General features: G+C 59.8%; 1 protein-coding gene across 1 annotated transcript in view; it reads right to left on the minus strand.

Moving 5' to 3' along the window:
• The window catches only part of CACNA1I (calcium voltage-gated channel subunit alpha1 I), a gene marked incomplete at both ends in the record, with an annotated part of 79,521 nt that overhangs the window by 26,059 nt on the left and 26,873 nt on the right, over window positions 1-26,589 (minus strand). Inside the window, 6 exons of the mRNA XM_084254894.1 lie at window positions 2,430-2,851; window positions 5,069-5,381; window positions 6,514-6,606; window positions 8,027-8,342; window positions 12,873-13,032; window positions 20,353-20,450. Coding sequence (XP_084111020.1) covers window positions 2,430-2,851; window positions 5,069-5,381; window positions 6,514-6,606; window positions 8,027-8,342; window positions 12,873-13,032; window positions 20,353-20,450 — 1,402 coding nt within the window. The remainder of the gene's footprint in view (window positions 1-2,429; window positions 2,852-5,068; window positions 5,382-6,513; window positions 6,607-8,026; window positions 8,343-12,872; window positions 13,033-20,352; window positions 20,451-26,589) is intronic.

Consider the following 26,589-nt stretch of genomic DNA (forward strand, 5'->3'; position numbering starts at 1 on the left):
AGACAGGCACTGCTCCCAGGACCGGTACCTCCACCCAGGCCTTCCCAGCTCCTGCTGGCTCCTCAGAACCCCCAGCATCTTGGAGCCCAGCTCTGCCCACTGCTCACTGCGCCACCCTGGGCAAGTCAGGCCGCCCCTCTCAGCCTCGGCTGGGATAAGACCCTCACCCTGCCCGCTCCCGGGTCACAGGGAAGATGGGACACGCACACATGCACACGCACGTGCACACGAGAAGTGGTGACAGGGGAGTGCATCGCCGGGCTGTAGCCTCAGCCACACTGTCCTGGGTCCCTCTCCTCCAAGGGCTGTGGGGGAGGGGCAGACTTTGACACCCCAAACACTTCCTGGGTCACCTGCAGCCCTGCTTGGTGGAGCCTCTTTCCACCTGTCACCATCTCCCAGGCCTGTCCCTGAAGGGAACAGTATCTGCTGCCGTGGGAACCTGCTGGTGCCCCCTCGTGATGTGGCCGCAGTGACCCCGTCAAAGCCACGGGCACCAGAAACCCTCTCTCCTTCAAGGACTCTGGCAGAGGCGGCAGCCGCTTCACAGAGGGAGTAAGAAAGAGACGCCCAGCCTCCCTCCCGTTCTCCAAACCCTCTGGCCACACAAGGTGGCCACAAAGCACCCCTGGGTCACCACCCCTCGGGGGGGAGGGGCTGTGTGGGTTCAGCATCTGATCCTCCCCTCGCCCTGCCCCTCCCCTCGTGGCCCTGGGCCACCTCCCTCTGCCGGAGCCCCCTCAGACAGGGCTGCTCAAAAATAAATATGGGGGCGGATCAGTTCCGCAGAGGAACGTCTGGGAGGCAAAGGGAGTGGAGCAGAAAGATGGGAGGGCCCAGCCGCGCACCCGCACAGAGCTCGGCCGAACAAAGGCTGCCACTCAGAAAGAACATTTTTAAATTCTCCCTCCCCCTCACCTTTTCTTTAATTAATTAATTTTTTGAGGCTCCAGACGGGGGATGGTAAATTCGTGGCAGCTCAAAAAGACAAAAAAATTCCACACTGCGAGCACCTACTGTGCGCCAGGCCTTTCAAAGCAACCGCCCCTCTGTGCGGCAGGGCAAGTGTGCCCATTTACAGAGGGGCCGAGGGAGGCCCCATAACTGGCCCACGGCCACCCTGCCAGCCAGCACAGAGCCAGGAAAGGGGGTGCAGATGCCCCCTCATCAGTGTTGTGGGGGTGGACTCAACTATACTGCACGAGGTCAGGGCCTGGCGCTTAGTCGGTGCTCAGTGGACAGGAGAAGGTGCCTACTATTAGGTAGGACACCTGCCTCCTAGATGAGGGAACCCCGTTTGAACCGCGGTTGAAGCCTCTCCCGCCTCACCACATTATAGGCTAGAGAGCATGTGCGGGCAGGATGGGCAGGGTCTGGGGGACAGGCCAGGCAGGGAGACCCTGAGGACACTTGGGCAGGGCCTGAGGCTGGGGGGCAGCCTGCCTGGAGAGCAGAGCTGCCTAGGTGCAGTGCTGATAAGAGGGGATGGCTGAGGAGGCAGGAGGGTCAGTACCTGGGCAAACAGGCCTCTGAATGATGGCCCCGACCTGTCGTGTATGCCAATTTCCATGGTGCAAATGCTGCCCCCTATGGCCAGTTTCAAGCTACCAACCTTTTGCCAAAGGGTTTGCAAAATTTCTGAGCCTCAGGAAATTGGCTCTCACCAGCTGGCTCCAGCCAGCCACTGGCAGGGACAGCGCCAGGCTCTCGTGCAGCAGGGCAGGCACACGTTCAGCCCAACCCAGGCTGAGCCAGCACCCCAACAGCATCAGTCCCTGCTCCAAGGGCCCCAGGCCCAGGTAGGCCTCTACCCGCTACTAGCCTGGGTCAGGCCAAGGCCAGCAGGGTGGATCCTAGGCGAGGGGTCCGGGCTGCCTGCCCACCAGTTACACCCTTGGAGAACCAACCCCACCCCTCCCCAGAGACCTTTTTAATTAAGCCAGAACTGCGGGCAAACCAGCAACTCCAAGCAGCTCCCAGCAGCCCCAGGGGCCGCATTTAAGTAAATTGAATGGAGCCTGCTTTGGTGAACTAATGAAGAGGGAAATGAGAGCGTGGCCCACCGCAGGGCACAGCGGGCGGGTCTGGGGCCTCCACAGAAAAAGCCAGCAGGGAACCAAAGGGGGCTTCGAAGTCTTAAACCTTGCAGGGGGGTGAGTCTTGCCACTGAAAGTTATGGGTTCAAGTCCAGCCTCTAATATGCCTTCTGTGGGCCTCGGGGTCAGCAGTTGTCAAATGGGGTGTCCTACAGAGCAGGAGTGCAGGTTAAGGACAGAACCCACCAGAGCCTTGGGCAGGCCCCCCCGAGCTCTTCCCTCTTCTGCACGGTCCTGGGCCAGGAACCCGGGTCCCCCCAAGGGAAGGGACCCAGCCCTGGGCAGCCCCACACCGCGGGTGTCGGGGGCGGGGCCCTGGGCCCCCACACTGGCCTGCTCGTGGTGCTCGATGCCCATGCTGACGGTGTTGACCAGGATGGCGATCATGATGCCGCGGTTGAAGTACTTGCTGTCCACGATGCCGCGCAGCTTGGCTCTGGTCTCGCGCCACACGTCCCCACACAGCCGGGCTGCCCCCTCCGCCCGCTCCTCCTCGTCCTCCTTCCCCAGCCCCGAGGACGCCCCGTCCTCGCTGCTCGGGGCACCGTCCCCATCGGCCTCGTCATCGCAACCGCCTGAGCCGCCGGAGCCTGAGCCCTCCTGGCCCGAGTCAGTGCTGCCCAGGCCCGAGGGCCGCCGGCCTGCCTCATGCTGGCAGCGGGGGCAGCTGGCGGCATCGGAGGCCAGCATGGCAGAGATGGGCTGCACCAGCGTGTGGGGCGTCGGGTCCAGGGGACTGTGTCTTGGGCACAGCTCTGAAAAGCAAACAGAGGGCATGGTCACTGTCCACCGCGATGGCGTCCAAGCCGCAGGCCGGCTCAAGGGTCTCAGGGGAAGCAGCAACTAGTCGCACCAGGTCCCCGGCTAACCCGGACACAGCCGTGTGCTTAAGTCCCCTGTGGTCCTTGGGGCCTGCCTGGAAGCCCCGCGGCCTGGGCTTTCGGGGAGGTGGCTTTACTGCCTGGGACCAGGAGCACTCACCTCCCAGGGCGGCCAGGAGGATTCTGTCCCTTAACAGGTGTGACATGCCCAGGCCACAGCCCTGTCCTTCCTCCCTCACTTCCTGGCCCGAGGCCCAGGGTTAGTCACCATGGGCCCCTTGAGCCCCCACACCTGCCACCTTCCTGGAGTTCGGGGGACAACTGAGGGGGTGCCCCTCAGAGGAAGCTAAGCTGGTCTGTGTGTCTAATTCTGCCTGCGCCCAGGGTGTGAGGTGTCCCCAGGGTAGAGGGACGGGGCCCAAAGCAAGGGTGGAGCCCTGGCTCTAGAAACCCCTGGAATGTCCCTCCACACAACTAAGAGTCAGGGCTCTCTCCGTGGGGAGCAGGCAAGGGGGAACCGACATGGCATGGCGAGGTGGGGGAGGTGGGGGGATGGGCAAGAGCTCTCATCCCCCTCACTGCTCCAGGGAGACTTCGAGAAACCCAGGCCGGTCCTGGACCCGAGTTCTGACCTGTAAACCCTTTCAAAGAGGGGCCAGAGAGGCTTCTCTCTGGGTGGTTTGGTTTTTCTCTCAGCTTGCCTATATTTTCCTAGAGCAAATGTGTTTTCCTTGTGTGAACAAAAAAATTAAAAAGGGCAAGAAAAGCTTGGACCTCCTCCCCCTGCAGATACCTCCAGGCCCTGACAAGCCCTCAGGCTCAGAGCCAGTGTGGGCAGCCAGAAGCCACAGCCAGCCTCTCCCGCCCCTTCCCAGCCCAGCCTGTATGCGGGCTGGGTCCCCAACACTTGTTTCCCAGGGCAAAGGAAGACCAGGGGCCCAGGGCCAAGGGCAAGACCCCCCTCCGGGCACCTCAGGGACTTCCCTCCACACACATTCCCTGGAGCAGGTGGGCGGTGGCAGGAAGCCCCTGGAAGTAAACATCCCTCCCCGGGTTGTCAGCCAGGCCCAGCTCCCCGTCCTCGTCCTCGTGCTGAGCCAGCCCACGGGCCACCTGGGCCTCCCCCAAGACCGGGCCTGGACGGCTGGCGCCCGAGGACAGGTGGGCGGCTGCTCTGGAGCCGAAATCTCCAGCTTGGCTCCCCAGACTCTCAGATCCCCAGCACAGCGGAGCGCCAGGAGCGGGGCCTGGCGAGGCTGCGCCCACTGCACATGGTCTCGTCCTCACTTTACAGAGGGGCACACTGTGCCCCGGCCTGGGGTACCTCCGGAGGTCTGCTGACTTGCTTCTTGGCACCAACTGAGGGCAGGACTGAGCCTGGACATGGGGCCCACCTCCTGGAGTGCATTTGCCTCCAAAGACAGCAGTTCACCCCCACCCAGGGAGGTGCAGCAAAGCCCTGAGCGCTGACATGCCAGCCGCCAGCTGCCGCTGGCATACTCTGCGACCTTAAGCGACTCCCTTCATCTCTCTGGACTTTGGTCACCCCATCTGAAAACTAGAACACTATTACTCGCTGCACCCCCTTCTCAGGACAGCTGTGTGGAACAGAAAAGAAAATGATGAGAGCGCCTTTCCAGACCTAAAGTGCCAACCCTCACAAGGACAGTCAGAGACAAGAGGGAGAAATGGGCCCAAGGCAGAGAGAAGGGCACAGTGGGGTCCCCAGCACATCACACCTATGCAGGGAGGCCACGCCCTTTATTCCAGGTGACTGGAAGCCATATCTCTGGGTGCTCACCGGCAGGAGGGGGCAGGAGGAACCTGTGTAGGGGTGATGTCGGTAGCCCAGGCAGAGGGATTTAGAGTTTGTCCCGGCTAAGGACAGATAACTGTTCATTTCCAGGGTGGCCCCAGGGGCAGAGCCGGTGCACATGCTCCCTGGAGATGGGAAGGGAGGTCCTCCAGGGTAGGCCAGGTCCCAGGAGGCCAGACCCAGCACTGGCAGGTGCTCGGGAAACGGTGAGGGCACCATGGAGGGGGGGCCAAGTCCTGGGGGTTCTGCGTGTGCTGGGGGATGGGACAGTCTTTCGCAGGCTGTGCTGTTTCTGAGCCCCCCACGCAGGCTCCCTCAGCCTCAGGGCCACTTACTGTAGTGCCTGGTCTCCTTGGCATGGGGCCCGGGCTTGGCAGAGGCGGGCACCCTGGGGCCCAGGGCCTGGCGGCGGCTCTGCACAGCCTGGTACAGGCCCAGGGCACGGCGCTTGGCCTTGCGCAGGATGTGGCAGACGTACTGGAAGATCTCCTCATAGCAGTCGCCCGGCTCGGCGTAGCTGGCCACTGTGCTGGAGGACAGGTAGCGCTGCCGCTGCTCCAGCATCAGCCGGTGCTCCCGCTGCTTGGTCTCCGAGAACTGGGTCGCTATGACGACGAGGCACAGGTTGATCATGAAGAAGGAGCCCACCTGTGACCAACAGGAGGCGAGGGACAGGGACGAGGGATTAGAAGGGCAGGGAGGCAGAGATGGGATGGGGGAGGAGGGAGGTGGAGGAGGGAGATGGAGAGAAGGAGAAAGTGAGACAGGCAGAAAGGAGAAGGGGTGGACTCCAGCTCAGCTGCCAGCACTGGGCCTGGCGCCGTGCAGGCTTCCCAAATGTGCTGGTGATGTGCTGGTGGCCCAGTTTCGGGCCACCCTGAGCAAAGCCTGGGCCCCCTCCTCTGCTGGGGTGTCTCCATGTGGGTACAAGGCCCCAATCTCCCCACAAAAACCAGAGTGAAGCCAACAGCAGGCTGTCTCACATCACCTGCCAGCTCGTCCTGAGCCCCCAGGTGCTGGTCCCACCAGTCTGGGACGGGGTGCTGCCCTAAGGGCCAAGTATGCTGGCTGCCAGAGAACCTGGCTCGCAGAGGCAGGGAGCCAGCAGCAGGCTCCAGGGACTGAATCACCTTGACATTTGGGGGACTGAGCAGTAGCTGAAGCTGCAGTCAGACATAACAAGGCGATGAGCTCACTTGCTCACTCACTGGGCTCAGAAGACTGCGGGGGTGGGAGGCAGGAAAGGGGCTGACCAGGAAAGGGGCCCCACCTCTACCTCCAGGTCACCCCCTCAAGGCGAGGTGCCTGAGAGGCAGTAGTCCCTCCAAGAATTTCAGGGGCCTCTACCAGGCCACCACCGGGGTGGCCTCGGCTGCAAGCCTTGCTCAAGAAGCAGCCCCGGCTTCCATTCTGGAACATCTCCCTGGCCCCAGGAAAGAGGTACAAGCTCAGCCTCCAGAAGCTTCCACTCTGAGGCTGCATCCCAGCTAAAGTCATTTGAAGACTGTATTCCCAGAGACTACGAGGCAGAGACATGCAAGCAGGAGCAACCAGCTGGACTTAAATGCCCAGAAATGAGAAATGAAGGCAATCGGAAGTGATGGATGCTTCCAGCAGCTGCCCTGATGAGCCCCTTCAATCACCACCGCTCAGCCACATTGAAAAACTGCCTCCCGCACTGATGGGCTCCCTGGGGACTCCCCAGGGCCCCCCCTCCGGCTGGTCTCCATCCACAGGTCCTCGAGCCTGCCCAGATAGCCCCAGCTCCCCTGACACTTACTATGATAAGGAGGATGAAATAGATGAAGTTGTAGAAGGAATGCGCGTCCATCACATAGTACATGATCTCCACCCAGCCTTCCAGGGTGATCACCTGCAGCCGAGACAGAGCAGAAGAGGAGCGAGAGCTGAGCCGGGTTGGGGTGGGGAGTGGACCCCCCACGGAGGCCCTACTGTGCACCAGGAATCTTCAGCACATTATCTCCTCACACAGGCTCAGCAGGGCCACCTGGCCTCGTCCTCGACTCCATGATACACGTGAGGACAGCAAGGAGAGCTGAGGCCTTTGCCCAGCGCCCACAGCCAGGAAGGCACTTCATGGGACTTGAGCCCTGTCCCTCTCGCTCCAGAGCCCGCCCCCCCTTTCCTGTCTACCACACTGAGTCAGGAGGGTGGGGGTGGGGGTCCCCAGGCTCCAGCTCACTGGCTGGGCCACTTGGAGCCTCAGCTGCTGCTTCCTCAGCATGTGAGGTTCACAGAGACCTCCTGGCCGGGCTGGGGTGCAGCTCAGCTAACCCCAGAGTGCGGCTGTGATGAGGCTGGTGAGATTCTGTCCCCCCAAACACACTTATCCAGAGAGAGAGGCTGAGCAGTCTGAGGCAAGACAAATGCTGGGGACCCCCGAGCACTGCCAAATTCTTTGCTTCTGGCAAATGCACAGAGCAGGAGCCCCTGGGCAGGCCAACCTGCCCTCTCCAGGTGGAGGGTCCCGAAACACAGCTGCTGGGCTATGCTCCCATCCATTGCGTCTGGCAGTCCCGCACTCCGTCACCCACCGCGCCTCACAGCCACCACTCAGACAGGACCCTGCAGCCCCTTGAGGCTCTCTGGCCCTGCCCACGCTCCTTTAGGGAGCACGCCTGCCCGGCACACAGGGCTCCCCACTCTGGTTTATTCTTCTCAGTCACCCAAGGTCCCGGGAGGGGAGGTGCTGTTATTACCCCATTTTAGAGATGAGCAAATTGAGGCACAGTGATATCAAGCAATACACCAAGGTCTCACAGCCCCAGTTGCCTGAACATCGTCACCCCATCTTCTGCAGTGCTGCGGGCCGAGCAATTTGATAAAGCACCTTGCATAAGCCAACGCTGTGTAGTGGGAGTGGCGCAAGGTAAAGCGCAGGGCTCACCACTTTCTGCTCTCAAAAAAAAGGTGGGGCTGACAGACCAGCCCTACACTCTGACAACAGCTCCCTGGGGCTCCCCACACGGCCTTTGGCATCCCTGCACCCAGGCTTTTGCTCAGGCAGCCACCTCCGCCAGTAATGTTCTCCACTCCCCAAGATTCCCGCATGGGGTCCCGCCTTGCCCTGTTAGCCCCCCTATTTGGGACTCGGCAGAGAGTACAGGCTTTGGGGTCACCCTGTCCTTGGCCAAGTGGCTGGTTTCCTTTCTTTGAATCTTGGTTGCTCTGTCTGGAATACGGGCAGGTTTCAGAGAGACAGGTGCAAACACCTGGCTCCACCCCTCACCCCACTCCCGCTCGGGGGCCAGGGCCAGCCCCAGTGGCCTCACCTGGAAGATGACGATCCAGGCGTAGCCAATGTTGTCAAAGTTGATGGCGCCCTTGTGGGGGTTGGCACTGCCCGTGCGGCACACGTTGTAGTAGCGGTTCCAGTTGACACAGAGCCCACTGGCGTTGAGGTCCTGGCGCCCCGCCCCAAAGTCATACACGTCATCCTTGGACAGGCAGCACTCGCGGCCCTGCTCCTTGAGTGGGGGGATCTCGTGGCAGCCCATGATGCCGTTGTCCCCCGACAGGGAGCAGATGAAGGGCATCTCATCATCCTCCTCTGGCTGGTAGTAGGGAGGCAGAGCCACATCCCCTTGTCTGTCCACAGGTAAGCACGGGTAGAAGGGGAGAGAGAGATGGGTCACCGCTAGGAGGAGCAGGAAGGGGAGAGACCATGCATCGTGCAGAATGAATCCGACAGGCCCTGTCATCACGCTAGGCCTTTGCATAGGCTGTTCCCCCTGCCTGACACCCTTCCCCAACTCAGCCACAGACATCTCCCGCTGACCCACTGTAGTCAGTGCCAGCTCCCCGCACGGCCTTCCACTCTGAGAAGCCTTCCCTGAGGAAGTCTCCCCAGGATCAGACAAGGCTGTTCCTGTGCCCCCATGGCCAGACTGTGCTCCTTGCACACCCCATTGCTGCTCCTGGGGCAGAGGCTCCGAAGTCTCCTGGGAGGCTGGAGCTCTTGTGAGGCAAAGGCTGGGTCTCAGCGTCCCCAGCCCCCAAGTACCATTTGGCCCACACAGTAGGTGCTCAGTAAAGAAATGCTGACTGGGACCCTTGCCTGCACCATCCGCCACCCCCCCACCCCCCCACCCCCATCTGGTCTTGGGCAGGTCGTGTCCCCTGTCTGGGCCCCAATTTCCTCATCTGTAGAACAGGGAGGGCACTCCCACCCTGTAATGTGATTCACGACAATTCCAATCAAAAAAATCTCAATGCTTTGGCCCGTGGAACCCGGCCCGGTGACTCTAGCACCTGGGTGAGAGAACAGTTAGGATCAATTTTTACAAGAAGGAAGATGGAGTGGGGCCCAGCCCTACAAGACTCGACTCTATTGCTGCAATTATTAATACCACAGGAACCAAAATGGGAACAGAAAGTTTTGCAGCTGACCACAGAGCACAGGGACAAAGCCAGGTATAAAGAGGCTCAGTGTATTAGAGACGCTTTTTCAGGTCTGTGGGGAATGGAAGGAAGGTCAGTAAACGCTGTTGGGACAACTGCTGCTCACTTGGAAATAATGAAGTTGGGGGGGTAGGGTGGGGAAAGAAGGGCCTGGGGTCAAAATAAGGGGGTTGTAATTATATGGGGAATAAAAAAATAAAATTTAAATAAAATAAATAAATAAATGATGAAGTTGGAGCCTACCTCATACCATATACATAATAAACTTCTTTCTTTTTTAAAATATTTATTTATTTATGCATATAAGAGCTGGAGTACAGGCCAGAGGTGTGGGGGGGTGAGAGGATTCACGAGAGACAGAGTGGGCAACAGAACAGGCAGATCTACTGAAATACACTGCTGAGGGGAGCAGCAGGCGAGTCAGGAGAGGTCTCTGTGCCCTGTGGGTTGCTCCCTGGCCAGGAATCGAACTCATGCTGCAGTGGCTGCAGATAGCTTCATAGGTTGTGTCTTTTTTTTTTTTTTTTAAAGAGGTATGTTTTTTTATTTATTTATTTGTTTGTTTGTTTGTTTGTTTGTTTATACAAGCACTGGGTACAGTCAGAAGCGCGGGAGGGTGAGAGAATTCACCAGAGCCAGAGCGGGGAGCAGAGCAGGCAGAAGGACCGAAGTACACTGCTGAGGGGAGCAGCGGGCGGCAGGAGAGGTCTGCGCGCCATGTGGGACCCTCCTCCGGTGGCCGGGGAGCAGCCGGGGATCGAACCGGCGCCGCAGAGGTCGCGGGCAGATTCGCAACCCAGCGCTCAACCGCTGCGCCACCGGGGAGGCCCCATAGGTTGTGTCTTAACCCCTTGCGCCACCAGGGAGGCCCACATAATAAACTTCTTAAAAATTTGGTGTCAAAATAGTAAAAAAAAAAAGATTGTAATGGTTTTTATGGATTACATATTGGAAATGGTATTCTGGATATGTTAGGTTTAGTAAAATATATCATAAATTTTTAAACAACAGATTTCTGGTGGATTCAAAAGCATAAATGCAACTGACATTTACCATAAAAATATGACAAGAAAATATGAAATATATTTGTTAGCCCAGGACAGGTAAGACCCTCCTGAATAAGACACATAATCCTGGCCACACAGGGGTGTGACGCCTCTGTGAGCCACAAGATAGGAAACAAAGGCCCGAGCGGCAGAGGGCGGAGGTGGGCAGACTTCTCCCGCCAAGGGTCCGGCAGTAACATTTTTTTGGCAGAGCCCCTGGTCTCCACCCCAGTCACGTGGCTCTGCCAGGATGATGTGAAAACTGCCCCAGGCAATCAGCAGGCACTGGGGCACGGCTGTGCGCCACCCAAACTTTATTGACAAAAGGCGGCCAGAGTCTGCTGCCCCCCCGGGATCGAGTACCCGCACCACATAAACAACTCACTGAAGCATCTTAAAATAACCTGTAACACCAAGAAAAGCACCCACTGGGGGGAAAAGGACAAAAGAGAAAATCCATAGAAGGAATAAAAATGCCAGTACACACCTCGCTGCACACGACACGCGGTATTCCACCACACTAACGATGGGGAAATGCAAAAAGCACGATGAGTGTGTTTTACATCATCCCCAAAACCAACATCGGAGGGTTGACAGTACCGCGTGGGGGGAGGGGAGTTGCAACTACACTCCTTCACTGTCTGCTGGTGGGCGCGTAAACTGGCACAACCTTTTTGGAGGACAATTTGGCAACGCCCGTCAAGCATTCTGCATGTAATCCAGGCCCCAGTGCAGTCACCCGACTGTAATAGACTCCCCCATTTCAGGAAGCACTGAGGGTCCCCTTCCAGTCACTGGCCCCAGGACTATTAATGTCCATATTAAAAAAATTAATCCTGACTCCAGCCCTACCTCCAGCCCCCTGACCCTCACAAGCCCCTAGAGCTGTCGACACACTCACGCGAAGACATTGCCCGCTCATCGCTCCTAACAATCCATGAATGACTCTCGTAAAACCACATAGTATGGATGGGTTTGCAGCCCAGGGAGGGATCCCCTCAAACTGGACAACCCCGGGGTGCCTGGGCTCCTCACCCCACATGGCTGGTCAATGGCCGCCATGGCCTCCCTGCCCTGGAGCTCTCAGCCAGGCCCTTCCTCTAAACCAGGGAAAGACAGAGCAGCTGTGCGGAAACCCTGTCGGTGCCAGGCCCGACTTGGCGAGCAACCTCTGGCATACAGCTGGTGGCAGCATCTGGAGCAGCCTGCCTGGCTCCCGGCCCACCATCTGGCCCTCTTTCCCTGAGCCACCCCTGCCCTGCCCCAGGGCTACTACCCCCAGCCTCTGCAGCTCCCAGCCTCCCTTCAAGCCTGCTCCTGCCTCTGCTGAGAGCTTGGACTCTGGAGCCTGATCCCCTGGGGTTCCAGTCCTGACTCCACAAATCACTTGCTGGGCGCCCTAAGGAAGTGATGTCACTTCTCTGAGCCAAACGTGCACCCACAGTGAGAAACAGCAATTAACCCCGCGTCGAGTGGACCCAGCACACACTGAGCCCCTGCAAACCTGGCCCCAGCTGTCATTACTCCACCATTGCCTTGCGGCCCACCCAGCACCCAGGGTGTATTCCAGAAGTACCACTGGCCACAAGCCCAGCAGGCCCTGGATTCCCTCAGCCCTGCAACTCCAGGCTCCATCACATGCCTCCTGGAGCAGGCACTCAGGGCGTGGACACACTCCTCCCCAGAGCTTCAAAGGCTAGTGGGAGACACCCAGCACTGAGGCTGGGGGTGAGAAGGGGGGCCGATGGCTCAGAACGCCTCCTGGGTCAGGCACTGGTCCCACTTGGGTCAGCCTCAAACCACCCAGTGGTAAAACTGAGGCACAGAGTCGGCCACTCGCTCACAGTTGCCACAGCTAGCAAGTGAAGGAGGCAGGATGTGACCCCAGGCTGGGACGGTTCCATCCTCAACCTTCACTCCAACTCCTGGATGAAGCTTCATCCCCACAATGAGGGAGGAAACTCAGGCATGCAGTGTCCCAGATCTTCTGGAGCCGTCCTCGGTCTGCAACGGGCACACAGTAGAGGCCTGGGTGACCCGCCAGCTGGCACGCCCACCACACTGAACCCACGCACAGGGCAGCCGGTGTGGGCCAGCGTGTAAGTTCAAGCACACTGCCCGCCTCTCCCCACTGGGGCTCTGTAGCCGCCATCCCAACCCCTCCCACAGCCATGGCTGGATTTCTGCTTACAGAGCCTTGGACAAACGGCCGCACCCCACTTTCAGACCAGTGGGCCCAGCTGACCTTCCCTGACGACGGAGACACAAACAGCAACACCGGAGTTGCCAGGCGTGTCTGCCTTGAAGGTGCCTGTCGTCTTCACTCGCTCCACTGGGCTCTGAACTGCCCTCTCCCCTCCTACCCGACCTTTTTCTGGGTTGCCGCTTCCACTTCACAGGTCCCCAGTTACCGGGTGAGTTCAAACCATGGGTGCAGTAAGAGCCCCTGGGAGCTGAACTAGCCGCTCAGGTTGATTTTATACTGGGACTTGGTCACGTCAAGCCGGAGGGCTTGGGGGTCCTCGGTGCTCATTCCCCGGACGCAGGGCTGACTCGGCAGGCATGATGGGGTTGGTGCAATGGGAGCAGCTGCCCCACGGGAGACCTTCCCGGCCCTTAGGAGCCGCTGGCTGCTGCCCCAGGAGCCCGGCCGGAGCCCGGCCGCACTCACATGGTGAAGTTCTCCTCCAGGAAGCAGCGGTTGCGCAGCAGGCCGGCCCAGAGCTGCACGCCGATGATGCCGAAGATGAAGAAGACGAAGAAGCAGAGCAGGAGGACATTGCCCAGCATGGGCAGCGTGTCCAGGAGCAGGTTCACCAGGATCCGCATACCTGGGAGGGGAGAAGGGGCAGGACCCTCAGGCAGAGAGGAGGGCGGCGGGAGGAGACGGGCTCCAGGAGGAGGGGCTCGTCGCTCCCAGCTCGCTCAGTGGTCAGCGGTGGGGGGGGATTGGGGGGCCTTCTCCTTGGTACCTGACCCCCACCGGAGACCATGGGAAAGACACTGGGCCCCACACAGTGACACTGGACCGCGGGAGAATGAGTGGGCGTCAAGGAGCGCCTTTGATTTAACACCAAGCCTCTTCTGGGTGACGCACAAGTCTGACCTCTTCCCTCTTCATGGCAACTCTGAGGTTTTATAAATGAAGCAACAGGAGGTACAGCTGAAGCTCTACCTTCTCTCTGTGAAGACTTCCTACACCCTTCTCGCCCCACCCCAGGCCTCTCTCTCCTGCTCTGGGCAATCTCAGCACCCCTGACTTAGCCTAGGCCTCGGTCGCCGTGTACAGTTGTGCAGGCCGCCTACTGCACGACTTGGCGTTCCCACGCACATCAACAGCTAGTTGTCTTCTAGCTCTGTTTAACCTCCCGTCCCTTCCCCTGGGCTGTGAGCTCCTGGGGGCAACGTCTGTGTCGGGGTCACCTCAGTATTGCCAGGTCTAGCATTTGTTGAATGACTGCTTGTGAAAGACGTGACAGGTCATGGGGAGAGACACGACGGGGGAAGAATGGTGACAGATGATGGCTCTGTCCAGACTTTTATTTATTCCAGGGGTGACGATGAGGTGGTTATTAATGAGGATAATTATTCGGGATTTGCATCACGAGCTCGGTGTGGAGTGATTTCCAATCAATAATTAATGCCCACCCCCGTGCTCCCTCCCCACAAAACTAGGTCAGCCTCCTCCAGGGAAGACAGTGGGGCTCCCCTGCAGACGGCTGCCTCCAGTTGAGAGCAGGCCAGGGAGAGTGCAGGCGCAATACCCCACCTTCCCACAGGACAAAGCCAGGGGCCTGCAGAGAAACGGACCGAGAACCGCGCCATCCATCCAAATGTTAACCCGTGAGGCGCAGGCCAGTGTCCCAAAATTCACTCACCCACTCACTCACTCATTCATCACTTATACTGTTGTGTGTGAGGTGCACAGGGAACCCTAAGACAAACATAGCAGACATCTCAGCAGCCGGTGATAGGGACTGAGTCTGGGGAGTGTGGGGAGCCCCGGGCACATTTCTGGAGGGGCTTATGTCAAGCTGAGCCCTGCAGGTTGACAGGAGCTTGCCAGGCAGAGCGAATGTACTGAGGCCATGCATGGGGGCGGGGGGGGGGGGGGTGCAAAGGGACATCTTGGGAGTGTAGGGCTCTGAGCTAGGTGACTGTCAGGGAGGCTGAGCCCTGATGGGCTGGGGCTTTGCACAGAAAGGGGTGGTCCTGGAGGCCAGCAGGAGGCAGGCAGGGGGCAGGGGCTATGAGAAGGGGCTGGAACAGGAGGGCCTGGAGGTAGTGGCTTGCTCCCAGCCTGGCTGTTCGTGGCAGCTCCATGGTGCTCCCTGGGGCCCAGTCTTTGTTGCTCAATTAATTACATTTCCCTTGTTCTCCAGGATATTGAAATTCTGAAAGGCTCCTGAAAACCTGCCCGGCTGGATCCGCTGAATGGCACAGTCCCTCCTCCCCTAGCCCGGGCCCACTCACTTCATGGTGCTCCCCGGGGCCCAGGGAGTCCCAGGGCCACAGAGCCAGGGCATAATTAGCTAATTAGGGACTCAGAAGGAGCTCACCGCTTCCGTGCCAGGGAAAAGGGGCCGCAGGATTAGAGAGTCAGGGAGGACCCCGCAAGGCACCAGCTAATCCCCCTCGTGCCCAGTCATGTAATTAGGCCGGGCAAGGAAGTCTGGTTCGTGCTCCCCTCTTCTCCCTGCACCGGCACAGGCGGTGGAGGCCGAGAGGAGCAGGAGGACAGAGACAGAGACAGGGACACAGAGGGAAATGGAAGCCAGGAACAGAGATGGGGAAAAAGATCCAGAGAACCTGCCTTCAAGACCTGTCTCCATCCTGCTCGTCTTCCTCACACCTTCGCTGGCTTCGCCCTCCTCCTCAGTCTTCCCTGGTTCTCACCTCCCCCGCTTATGAAGCTGGCCTGGCTCTCACCCTTTTCGGGACCAGCTTGCCTGGTTCTGCTTTCTTAGTGGGGCTTTCCATGGCTTCAGCTTGGGGGAGGGACAAGCTGCAGGTGACCCATGAGTGTGGCTGAGGGCCCAGCCGAGAAGGTCCCCAGAGTGTTCGATGCAGTCCTGCCCTGGTAGCACCCAGAGCGCCAACCCAGGCTAGTCCTGGCTGGGCTGCCTTGACACAGAACTTGCCCTCTCTGGGTCCAGGAGCCGCATCCACGGAAGACCGGGGTTCCTGTGCAGCCAGCCTCAGGGATATCATGGGGCCAGGACACCTCAGAAGGGTGAACCCCTGAAGTCAGAAGCCCCAGCAGCCCACCTACCCCTAAGGGAACGTGCAAATACCCCATCCCCCGGCCCTGCTCACAGGCCCCCACAATCTGTCCCCAGCCTCGGTTCTATGCATCCTCACCACGTCTTAACCTGCAGCCCCAGCCAGCCTGGCAGATGCCCCTGGCATCCTCCCTCCCCACCTCTGCACGCACTCTGCCCCCATCTTCACTCTGTGTAGGCTCCTGACACCTGTGTGCTGCCCGGGGTGGGGGTGGGGTGCACAAAGGGGACATGGGGGGGGTCCACTGCCCCAGGCAGGAGGGGTCCGCACTGCTGTAACCCAGTCTAATCAACCTACTTCCCATTCCCTGGGACGCCCTCCCGCTGAGATGGCTGGGCCAGCGCTAGGCTTCCTCCCCGTGACTCCCTGAGGGGGAGACTGGGCCTTCGGTCCACCTGCTCCTCTCCGTGCCCCCGGGCTAGCCCATCCCGCTGCCATGTCATCACCTGAGAGATGATGGAGCCTGATCCAGACGATGGCAGCTATGGGGGGATGGCAGCTATGGGGGCGAGCCTGGAGATAATAGACGGAGCTGAGGGCCGGGCTGTGGGGAAAGGGTTGGAACATCTCTAAGGTTTGGGGCCTGGGGCCAGAGCAGCCATTGGTGAGATGGGGTGCACTCTGGACAGGTGGTATATGGGGTGCCCAGAGTACCTCTATGTGAAGATGTAGGGTTCAGGGGAGGGGAGCAGGGCCTGGGAGGATCACCTGGGTGACCGGGGGAGAGACGGTCTCCAGGTAGCATTTATAGCCGGGAGCCGGGCGGAGTCACAAGGCAGGTGGGCAAAGCAGCCTCTCCCCAAGTTTCACCCAGGATCCCTAGACCAGACCAAGTAGCAGCTAGTAGTTGGAGCCTTGGTGGCAGTGGGGGCCTGGGAGGACATGGGGGTACACTTCCTGACAGGCGTCTCCCCTGGAGGCCTGGGGTGCTCTCTGCAGACAGAAGTGACCAGCTCAAGTAGAAACAGCCAGGCTCGTGCCAGCCTCTGCCAGGGGCATAGCCGCAGCCAGGAGGAGGAGCCGGCCGACCACCAGGGGAGGCGAGGCTGCGGCCACCATGGGCCGTGCTATCTGGTCCGGCCGGGTCCAGGTCGGTGGAGGGCGCTGAGAGGCTGGGAGAGGCCGTCTGCTGCTCCCGCCACTGCCAAGGCCAACTAATCAGGTGCACAGCGGGGGCCAGAGGCCAGGCCAGGCAGCATACGGCCAGGCTGCCGGACACTGCCGCGGCCCCGGGCCGGCCAAGAGGAGCTGCAGGCTGACGAGGGGCCTCAGCAAACCCAGACAAGGGGGTTGCAGCCCTGCACCTCCGTTCCTGGGCAGCCATGGGTGCCCCCACCCTGTGCCATCAGTGTTCACTCACGACAGGGTGGGCCTGGCTCTGGCCCACCAAGGGTCCCCTTCTTCCCCCTTCAGACGTCCTGCAGCCCCCTCCATGAGCCTCCTCAACATACATTTCATTGCCCTTCCCCTCGGCTCCCCCACCTTCCCTGGATCCCAATTCCCCGGGCCGAGAACTCCTGGCTCACACGTCTGCCTGCAGAGAAGGGACTGCGTCGCACTCTTCTCTGTCACCCCCTATCTAACCCAGGGCATGGCCTGCTGGCCCTAGCATCAGTGGATGCTACTCTGGATGTATGGATGTATGTATGGATGGATGGACGGACGGACGGACGGATGGACGGACGGATGGACGGACGGATGGATGGACAGACAGTCAAGCGAGTGAATGAGTGCGTGAATGAAAACACAGTGGCCTACTCCCTTGGTCTGGTGTCCCTTCCAGGAATCGCTCCCTCCTGATCTGTGACCTGGGGGGCTGCCCTCACCCTGGCCCCACTCCCAAGTTTTTCTCCTTTCAGATTCCTGTTACCCAGCCAGGTCTCACCAGATGTCCTGGCCAGATGTCCACCCACCCCACCTCCAACCCCAGAAAGGCAACAGCCCTGAGAAACCTGGGCCCCACCCCATCTTCCCTCTTCTCTCCCCACCTTCCTCCCTCCTTTCCTTCCCCTTGAGGTCTACCAGGGAGAGCCCTAGGGGGACCTCCTATGGGGAGGCTTGGGGACCCCTTGTGGGTACCAGGGACAGACAGAAAGCCACGATGTGGCCCAGGGTCAGAGCTTCCTGCTCTGCCAGGAGCACCTCCCGAGCCCCCCACGTTTGGTGAGCATCTTCCAGAAGGAGCCGCCACAAAGATGTGCTGATGCGTCACCCTCCATCCCCAAGGCTCCCGAACCTTCTTCACACTTGCTGGCCGCTTACTGCAGGCGAGGCTGTGTGCTAAGCTTTTTACCCACATCCTTCATCCTTAAAAACTGTACAGAAATTGGGACTACTACCCCTTTGACCACTGGAGAAGAGGGGGCCCTAGAGGAGCACAGCTTGCCCAGAGGCCCACCATGGCCAAGTGCAGGCCCTGGGGCCCTGGCGCAGTTCCTGGCCCTTGGTCTTCCCCTGCCTACAACACCCCACCCTAGAGCCAGCCCCAAGGGGTTCTTGGGGAAGCAGGGACTGTGAGCTGGAAGGGGCAGGGGCATCCCCAGCAGCCTCCTGAGAGCCCCCACCTTTCACCTCCCTCCACACCTGGCTGGGCTGCACCCACCTCCCTCCACACCTAGCTGGGCTGGCCCCAGCAGTGACTGCCCCAATTTTTCACTGGAGGAGAAAAAGCACTTTTCCTATTTAAATGGCTTGGCCTGGGGCTTCCGGAGGCACTGCAGGGCCTGAGGGGCCTGCAGGCCTGGTGAGTCCTGAAGTTGGCTGGCACAGGGAGGCGGGACCTTTGAGATAATCAGCCCCGCCTTACCAGGGCGCAGAAAGGGACAGTGCCTTATGAAAGGTCGCACCACAGGGAACCAGAATCCAGCCTCCTGACTCACAGGAGGTGCTTCCTCCCTCCCGGCCCAGCCTTCTCCTCCTTGCTGGCTCCTTCCTTTTTTCATCCAACACCGGAGACTGAGTGGCCAGAGACCTGCAGGGGTGGGTGGAGGTTTTGAAAAGAGCAACCCACTCCTGGTGCCCCGCCCATCCCTGACGGGCGTTGAGAACCACACAGCTAATCCAGCCCCTCCTGCTCCTTCCTGCAAGGCGGGAAACAGGCCCAGAGACACCAAGAGACTCCGCAGGTCACACAGCGGGCTCCCGGCTGAGCTGACAAGCTGAACTTGCATTCCCTGACAAACACCCCGACCGAGTCTTCCAGGCTGACTGTGTTGAGGCTTTGCAGGCAGCCACGCGCTCTCCACAGCTTTGCAATTAATAACCCTTAATTTGACGCTGCCATTCCCGGTTCTCTGGTTTGCCATCTAGCGGTCAGCGTGAGAGTGACAGGCTACTGTTGACAAGACCGAGCCCCAGAAGAGGAGGAAGCCCGGAGATGGGAGGCCGTGGGATGCACACCCCCCACCACGGGCACACACCCCACTGTGGCCATGTGCCCCACATGGACACGGCCCACCTGCCCACACATTCATACACGTGGCCTCTGTGGGTACACAGATGTACAAGCTCACCCCAGAGAGCCCCTACCAAGTCTGTGCCCCCATCTTCCTCCTTCCAAAACCTTCTCTTCTCAAATGTCCATGACATCCCTGTCTTGCATCTGCCAGATTCTGAGACCACAGTGCTGGGTCGTGTACAAAGGCCCGTGAGTCACCCCAGATGCGCCAGATCTCCAGGGCGGTGGAGGGCCGTGGGCTCCAGGGCAACGGTTAGAATCTTGGGCTTCAGTTTAGCCCCTGCTGGGTGACCTCAAGCTGGTCCTGGCCCTCTCTGGGCCTCACCGTACTCGTGTGGTAATAGGGGTAAAGATGGCTTTGAAGTAGGTGATCTTTTGGGGGGTCATGCAGTATTGGTGGGGTTGGGAAGGACAGAGAGAAACTGGCACCTGGGATGCCCCCTCAGGGTATCCCTTCTCTTGCCCCCGAGTCTCCCTAGGGCAGCAGGAGGCAAAGGTGGTACAGCCCAACTGCCCCTCCCCCCACCTCACTGGTTTTCCCACTTCCTCCCTCCCTCCTCACCCCCTCCCCCCAGGACCTCACAGCCGCTTTCAGGGCCCCCTGGAGTTTCCCTTCATGCCCAAGGTCCAAGGGTGGGGAGATGGCCCTGGATGTGCGGCCCAGGGGCCCCTACGTGCCTCGCCCAACCTGAGCCAAACTGCCTTCTCCGACGGAAACAGGAACCAGGCCACCCTCCCTGCCACCCTCTCCACAAAGATCCCGGAACGTGGCCCTGAGCCCGCAGGCCGGGCAGGTGCCTCTGCCTCCAAGTCTCAGTCTCTTCATCTCTGCTTTTCATGAGAAGTCACCTCCCACCCGAGGTGTGACGTTCAAAGGAAGTCATGGAGGTGAAGGCTCGGAAAGCCACAGCTGGGCAGATGTCAGGCCTGCTGTTATGAGATGACCTCTCAATGTGAGGTGGCGAACGAGCAGATGGGTAGGTATGTGGGCCTAGGGGTGCAGTGCGAGCAGGCGGAGGGTTGAGTGGGTGGGTGGAGCGCAAGCCCTAAGTCAGCCGGCACAAGCGGTGAGGGAGCCCTCCCCAGGGAAATGCTGCACAAACAATATCCGCCCCCCGCAAGCAAAGTAGCTTACATGCATATACACGCTACCTTGACAGCCCCCAACCTTGTCCCTGAAAAGCCAGACTCCCCAGAAAGCTGTCATCCAAGTGGCTGGGAACACAATGGCGTCAGGGTCCCTTCCAGCATCTTCAGGCCCAAATACAGGCCAATGAGCCCACAGGGAGCAGGGCCCACATTGTGGGTTCAGTGAGGGGTCCCCGTGCCCAGCACAGGCCTCGCATGGAAGAAGCTGGTCAGTCTTTTGAGAGCAAGCAAGGGGCTGGGGGCAGGGCTGGGGGCAACTCACTGGGCACGCGGTTGATGGCTTTGAGGGGCCGCAGGACACGCACGGTGCGGATGGCGGACAGGTTGATGTTCTGCAGGTCCAAGGAGTACTCGACCATCCTGTGGAGAGAGGGGCGTAGTGAGGGACAGAGCGGGGGCAGCTGGGTGGTTACCGCCTGCCCTGTGGGGACAGGGAAGTGGCAAAGGGCCAGAACCCGTAAGCCCATGGGTTGTGTAGCCACAGGTTGTCCCCGTGCCTGTCTCCGCTGTCAGCGGGGCTGGGAACAGTCACATAAACTGTTCGCAGAAGCCCAGAGGCAACAGGGAGCAGAGACGTGGGGTCCCGCTGCGAGCCCAGCCCTGTGTAGGGTGGCCCTGGTCCAGCGTCCAGAGCAGCCTCTGAAACAGGAAGGATTCACCACGCTCCTCAGAGAAATGAGGGGCTGGGAGCATCAGTGAGGCCCCCGTGAAAGCCGGATTTACAGACAGCAGAGGAGGCTCTAGGTGAGGCGCCTACAGTTTCCCCAGGCGACCCAGCCAATGGAATGGGGAGAGGCGCCAGCTCCCTACTCTCCCGGGCCCCCAGCTTCCCCACAGGCTCATGCCAGGCCGAATGTCACAGGCCAAGTCTCCCGGCCTGTCCTTTGCCCGGGGGATAATCCACTCTTTCCTGGCATGCCTAGCCAGCCCTGCCCAGCCCCCTCCACATGGGCTGCCTGCACTTGCCCATACCGGCGCAGCTCCCACTGTTCCTTCCGCCGGAATGCAGCCCCCTCTCTGTCCATGGAAACCTTACTCAAGCTTTAAGGTGTGTGCAAATGCCTCTGGAGTCTAAGTTTTCCCACACTAGCAACCACAATGAACCAGGCCAGCCTACGCGTGCTCTGGACCCAAGAATGCTTCAGACCCCCAGGAGCACCCACTCCAGCAGGGGAGAGACTCAAAGGCAAACACAACACTAGAATCCTCATCAAGGCCTTAGTTATCTCCCACCACCAGCCCAGCAGCACCTTGAAAGCAGTTTGCCTCCTCCGGGAAGTCTTCCCAGATCTCTGGGGACCACTCCGTGGAAGTGGTGGAAGCAACCAAAGCTTCCACCACGGAAACACAGGCCCCCTGGGACCTACAGCTCCAGCCTGACCTGGGGTGCCCTGCCCCCCCCACCGCCCCCACACTGGGCTCCAGCGCTGCTGCCAGCTCCACCTGTCACTACCATCAGCGGGAAATGAAGGCTTTTCCTACATACCATGCAAACCTGTCCAATTGTTGTGAGGCCGCCGCCCCCTCCCGCTGCTTGAAGAGTAATTGAGTGAAAGTGCCTCTGCCTGAAAGGCCTCCATCCACCCACCCCCAGCTTTCCAGGGCACACGCAGGCTCTGGCGCAGGTGTCTGTACGCGCCCGCTCGCGCGCGTGCTCTCTCACACACGCACTGCACACAGCCACGGGCACACAGGCTCGCTCACTCCTCGGACACCCTCACACACACACCCCCACGCCCACATTCAGACGAGGAGGCGTCAAAGTGACAGATCTAGAACTAGAGATGGACGCTGGGGGAGGGGAGAGAGGGGCCAGGAGGGGATGCTCCTAGGGGTGGTGGGGAAGGCAGAGGGTGGTCTGAGAAGGGCCCCCAGGGAGTGGGGCTGCATGAGGATTCCGCACGCGTGGTTGAGCCGAGCTGTCATTTTCATATTTTGTAGAAAGAGCTCTCCAGGCAGCCTGGGAGATGCGTGTGACGGCAGCCCTGTGGGGGCGGCACACCGGGCACACGCACGTGCACTCCAGGCCCAGGAGAGCCACCCCAGGCCCAGCCAGGCCCCCTCAAGCCCACCACGGACACAGGCCCCCTCCTTCTGCCCTGGCTGCTCCCTCCTGCCATGGGGAGGGGCACGGCCAGAGAGCTGCTTCCCGGGACAGTTCCTGCTTCTCTGGGTTGCTGGGGATGGGGGTTCTCAGCCCACGCCAGACTGAACTCGCCAGGTACTGGAACCCCAGGGCGCACCTGCCAGGCTCCAGCAGGTGCCAGTCAGCCACCGTTCCCATCCCCATGGAGTCTCACAATAAAAATAAGTAGGTGCTTCACAGACGAATGGGTCGATGGAGAAAAGCAAATGTTTTAACCGCTTAATTCCTCGGATCCTGCCGTCCCCCTGCACACTCCCCTGCCCAGCGCAGACCCCAGGCTGCAAGCTACACCCAGGTTCACCACAATGGGAGCCCTGAGCGCCACCCACCAGCCCTGACTCCCCACTATGCCCCCACCCCCATAGAACAGGGCTGGCCACAATGTAACCCCCGGCTCTTGACAGAGAGAAGCGCCAACTCGGTGAGGAAACTTCTAGAGGGGCCCTGAGAACTCAGGCCCCATGGGGAGAAATTCGGTTCCCTCTGCTTGTGTTTCTCTAAAACGGGAGAGGTAGGGGCAGGGGACAGCCCCTGGGTCCCAAGGGGACACAAGCTGGGCCTCGGTGTCCCCAAGACACGAGTTAGTAAGCTGCAGGGTCTGAACACCTCCCAGACCCCACCCTGTCATCAGAAGCTGACCTGACCTTGCCCCATCTGACAGGGGCTGAAGCAGCCACTGCCTGGGAGACCAGGGGTGTCACACTGGCCCTGCTCTCCACCCCTGACCTGACTCTCCAGGTGTTCCACATGGGAACTGCCCTCCAGTCCACTTCATCAGTTGCAGCCCTCAGGATCCCCACTAAAAGCCCCCGAAATGGCATCTGCTGCAGATACGTCACCCTCTGGGAGAGCAAGGCCAGGTACCAATGCATTCAAAGCTAAAGCACACACAGCAGGTGCAGAGAGACGAGCCCAGCAGCTCTCATCCTCCTCTGAGGAGAGGAGACACAGGGACATTGGACAGGGATGGGGAGGAACGGGCTGAGCACACAGCCAGCTGCCCTGGGAGCCCAGTCGTGATGGAAGCCCCACTGGGTGCACCCTAGTCCTGCCCTTGTGGGGCCACAACTTCCTGACGGCCACTGCAGCCTCCCAGCTGGTCTCCTGTCTCCTGCCTCCCCCACAGTCCCTCCTCAGCAGAAACCCCCTAAAACTTGAATCTGGCTGTGTCACTCTCCAAGTAAGCCTTCAATGACTTCCCACGGACTCACATCCAAGTCTGAGCCCCTGACCAGGGCCTTAAGGCCCTCCCGCCTGGTCCAGGCCACCTCCCTGCAATTCCTGCTATTCCACCCCACATCCCAGGCACCACGCCAGCCGCCCCCACCCCTTCCAGCTCTTCAGCACACCCCACTCCTGCCTCATTTGCTCTGTAATCCTCTTTCTCATGCTCATTCCTTCCAGACCACCCCCAAGCCCTGCTCAGCCCTCCCTGCTCCTCAGGGCTGAAGTCACCCCTCCCTGCTCACCCTCAGCTCACACCTCCTGCCCAGTCTGGCTGCCCTCAAAGCAGACCCTGAGCAACCTGGGAGCAGCAGTTGACCTAGGAGGTAACCCCAGGCCACATCCCTGACGTCTGACACCAAAGTCCAGGCCCCTGGAGGGAGGAGGGGAAAAGAATAAGAGAGGGTCTGCTCATAAGCAGGTCACCACAGTGGAGAAATGCAGTACAGCCCCGTTGGGGATCCCCGTGAGACTGTGAAGTGTGCCTCAGAATCTAACTAGTGGGGGGTGTTGTGGACAGGCTAGATATGGGCCACGCACCCCTCTCTTCCTCAGACACCCCTGTTCCACACAGGAGGCACTGAGAAAACATTTAGCAGAATAACCCTGTGTCAGAAGCACCTACCTCCTGTCCCCCCCTTCTCCCCTCATGACAGTCGTGAGAGTCACCCCCCCCCCTCAAAAAAGGGGAAGGTGAGGAGCGGCCACTCTGTGGGTGAATAACCACCCAGCTGCCTTCCCTCAGGCCCCAAGTAAGACATCACTTGCAGGAGTGAGAAATTAATTCCTAATTACACAGTTACTTTATCACACAGCTTCAGTGCTAAAAGTCTAAAAAAAAAAAAATCAACAAAAACCCCCACTACCTCCTGCCAGCTCCCAAGCGCCTAATTAGGTAAGTAATTTTGCCTTAAAGGAGTACTTTCGTCCTGACATCACCCCAGGAGAGAGCGGCTGCACCCAGTGCCGGGTGCTGTCTGGGGAGAGGGGCTTGGCAGTGGCCTGCTGGGGTGGGGGCTGGTCGAGAGTGGGCTCCCCTGGCTCCCAGGCCTGGCCGTCCAGGGCAAGCCACACCCCCAGACACCATGGCTGGTTCAAGAGGGGCCTGTGAGCCCAGGCGGCTGCAGGGCAGGCAGCCCAGTCCCTGAGCTGGGGAGAGGCTAAGCCAGCACCTGGGGGCCTGGAGGCGCTAATGGCCATCCTGCCTCGGTGGTGGCCTGAGAATTTTGCCAACACAAGGCAGGCCGAGGCCAGAGCTGGAGGCAGGCAGGATCCTGACCATCTGGTTTGATGACTGCCTCCAGCTGCACCGGATCCCAGACCTGCCCTCTGCGTTCCCCTCTGTCCTTTGGAGAGTCAGTGCATTTCCTTGGGGGCCGGGGTCCCATTTGCCTGGGGTTTCTGCCCTTGGCAACTCGCCATCCTGGCTGATTCAGAAGGGCTTCCTGAGCAGTTGCTGTGTGCCAGCAACACACGCCTCCCCATGGCAGGGTGTTCTCCCCTCCCCCAGCAGTGAGGAAGAGCTGGGTTACCCAGCCAGCTAGTGGGGGCATCCAAGAGCCGTGTGACCCACCTCCCACCCCCACCTCATCTGTCATCAAGCCAGGCACCTCGTGGGTGCCGGGCACACCCCACAGGCGGTCGCAGTGCCAGTGCAACACAACACACGGCAGCACACGGAATAGGGCCAGCATCCCTGGGGGCCATGTCACCCAGTGGCCAGAGCAGGGCGCCCGGGTTCCGACCCCAGCTCTGCAGCACACGGTATGCCTTTGGGCAAGTCACAGAACCTACTTCATGGGGTGCAGGGAGGATGCAATGTCTTCAGACTCGGCGCTAAGAACAGGGCCCAGCACAAGAAAGAGCCAAGTAAGTGTCACTTGTCATCATATCACAGCCCCACTCGCTGCCTCAGTAAACCGCTCCTCAGACCCCTCCTCTTGCCAGAGAAAGCCCAGGCATAAGGGCCTCGGAAGCTCTCCGACCTTGACCCCAGCATGGCCCGCCACTTGCCCTGCATTCCAGAGAATCCCAGACATCTCCAGGTCAGGGTCACCCAGCTCTCCCCAGCCTCTTGGCCTTTCCGTTTTTCCAATCCTTCCACCTGGAACACCCCACCCGGCTTTCCAGACCCCAACCTCCCCTGCCTCGTGCCCACTCTGCCTCTGGCTCTGCGGCGCTCCTTTAAGTCCCTGCTGCTCAGAGAGGGACCCCCACTCCCCCGCACCCAGTCCAAGGTCTGGCTTGGAGGCGGGCTCCCCACACCAGCTTGTCAAACAAATAACTTGAGGGACAAGATCGGGAAGAAAAGCTTGAAACTGACAAGAAGCAAGATAAAATGACTGAGATTTAACGTCTTTCCAGGAAATACCCCTCCCAGGAGATGATCTCTGTGTGTTGCTGATAAAAATAGGGTGTTTCCTCAGTCTTTGCAAGGGACCCACAGGGGCTTTCTTAAGATGTAATTTAAGATGTAGCTAATGGGAAGGAGCTGAGATGCTGGAAATGGCAGATCGTCTGTCAGGAGGCAGCTCTGTGATGACTCAGGCAGTGTCTGTTGGTAACCAGACCACAGGCCGATGCCGCCACCCAGGCCACCTGCGCACAGTAGGTGTTCGGTGGAGGGAAGGGAGAAATCGTCGAGAGGAGTAGGGTGTTGTAACGGAGACCCGTGACTTTATGATCAATCGGTCATTTTCACCCCTATTCCCTGACAGCAGGACAGAGGTTAAGTCCAAGAGACTGATAAGGAAACTATGCTCAGAAGCCAAGTCAGACCAAGTTCAGAATATAGGGGTCCAGGGGGAGAATACCTGGTTGGCCACACAGCCCTGGGAGGAGCCCCCTGGCTGAGGGGTCTGTGCGTGGGAGGCCCTCGTCCAGCAAACAGACCCACACCAAGCCGCCTGGGACCTCAGCGGCAGGGGAACCTGGACCTTCTGTGCGCAAGCCTCCACTCGAGTGACACTACTGCAGCGACTGCACCGCTGGGTAAATACAGGATGCCCTTCAGAAAAACGGTATATTTTTTAGTACACGTTACACACACGCCTCATGAAATCTCTCCTACCTCAAGAGCAGTCGTGGCACCCCTGGAGGTGAGCGCGGCTGCCGGGAACAGAGGTACCC

Source organism: Talpa europaea (genome assembly GCF_964194135.1).
Source record: "Talpa europaea genome assembly, chromosome: 15".
In the NCBI taxonomy this organism is placed as follows: Eukaryota; Metazoa; Chordata; class Mammalia; order Eulipotyphla; family Talpidae; genus Talpa; species Talpa europaea.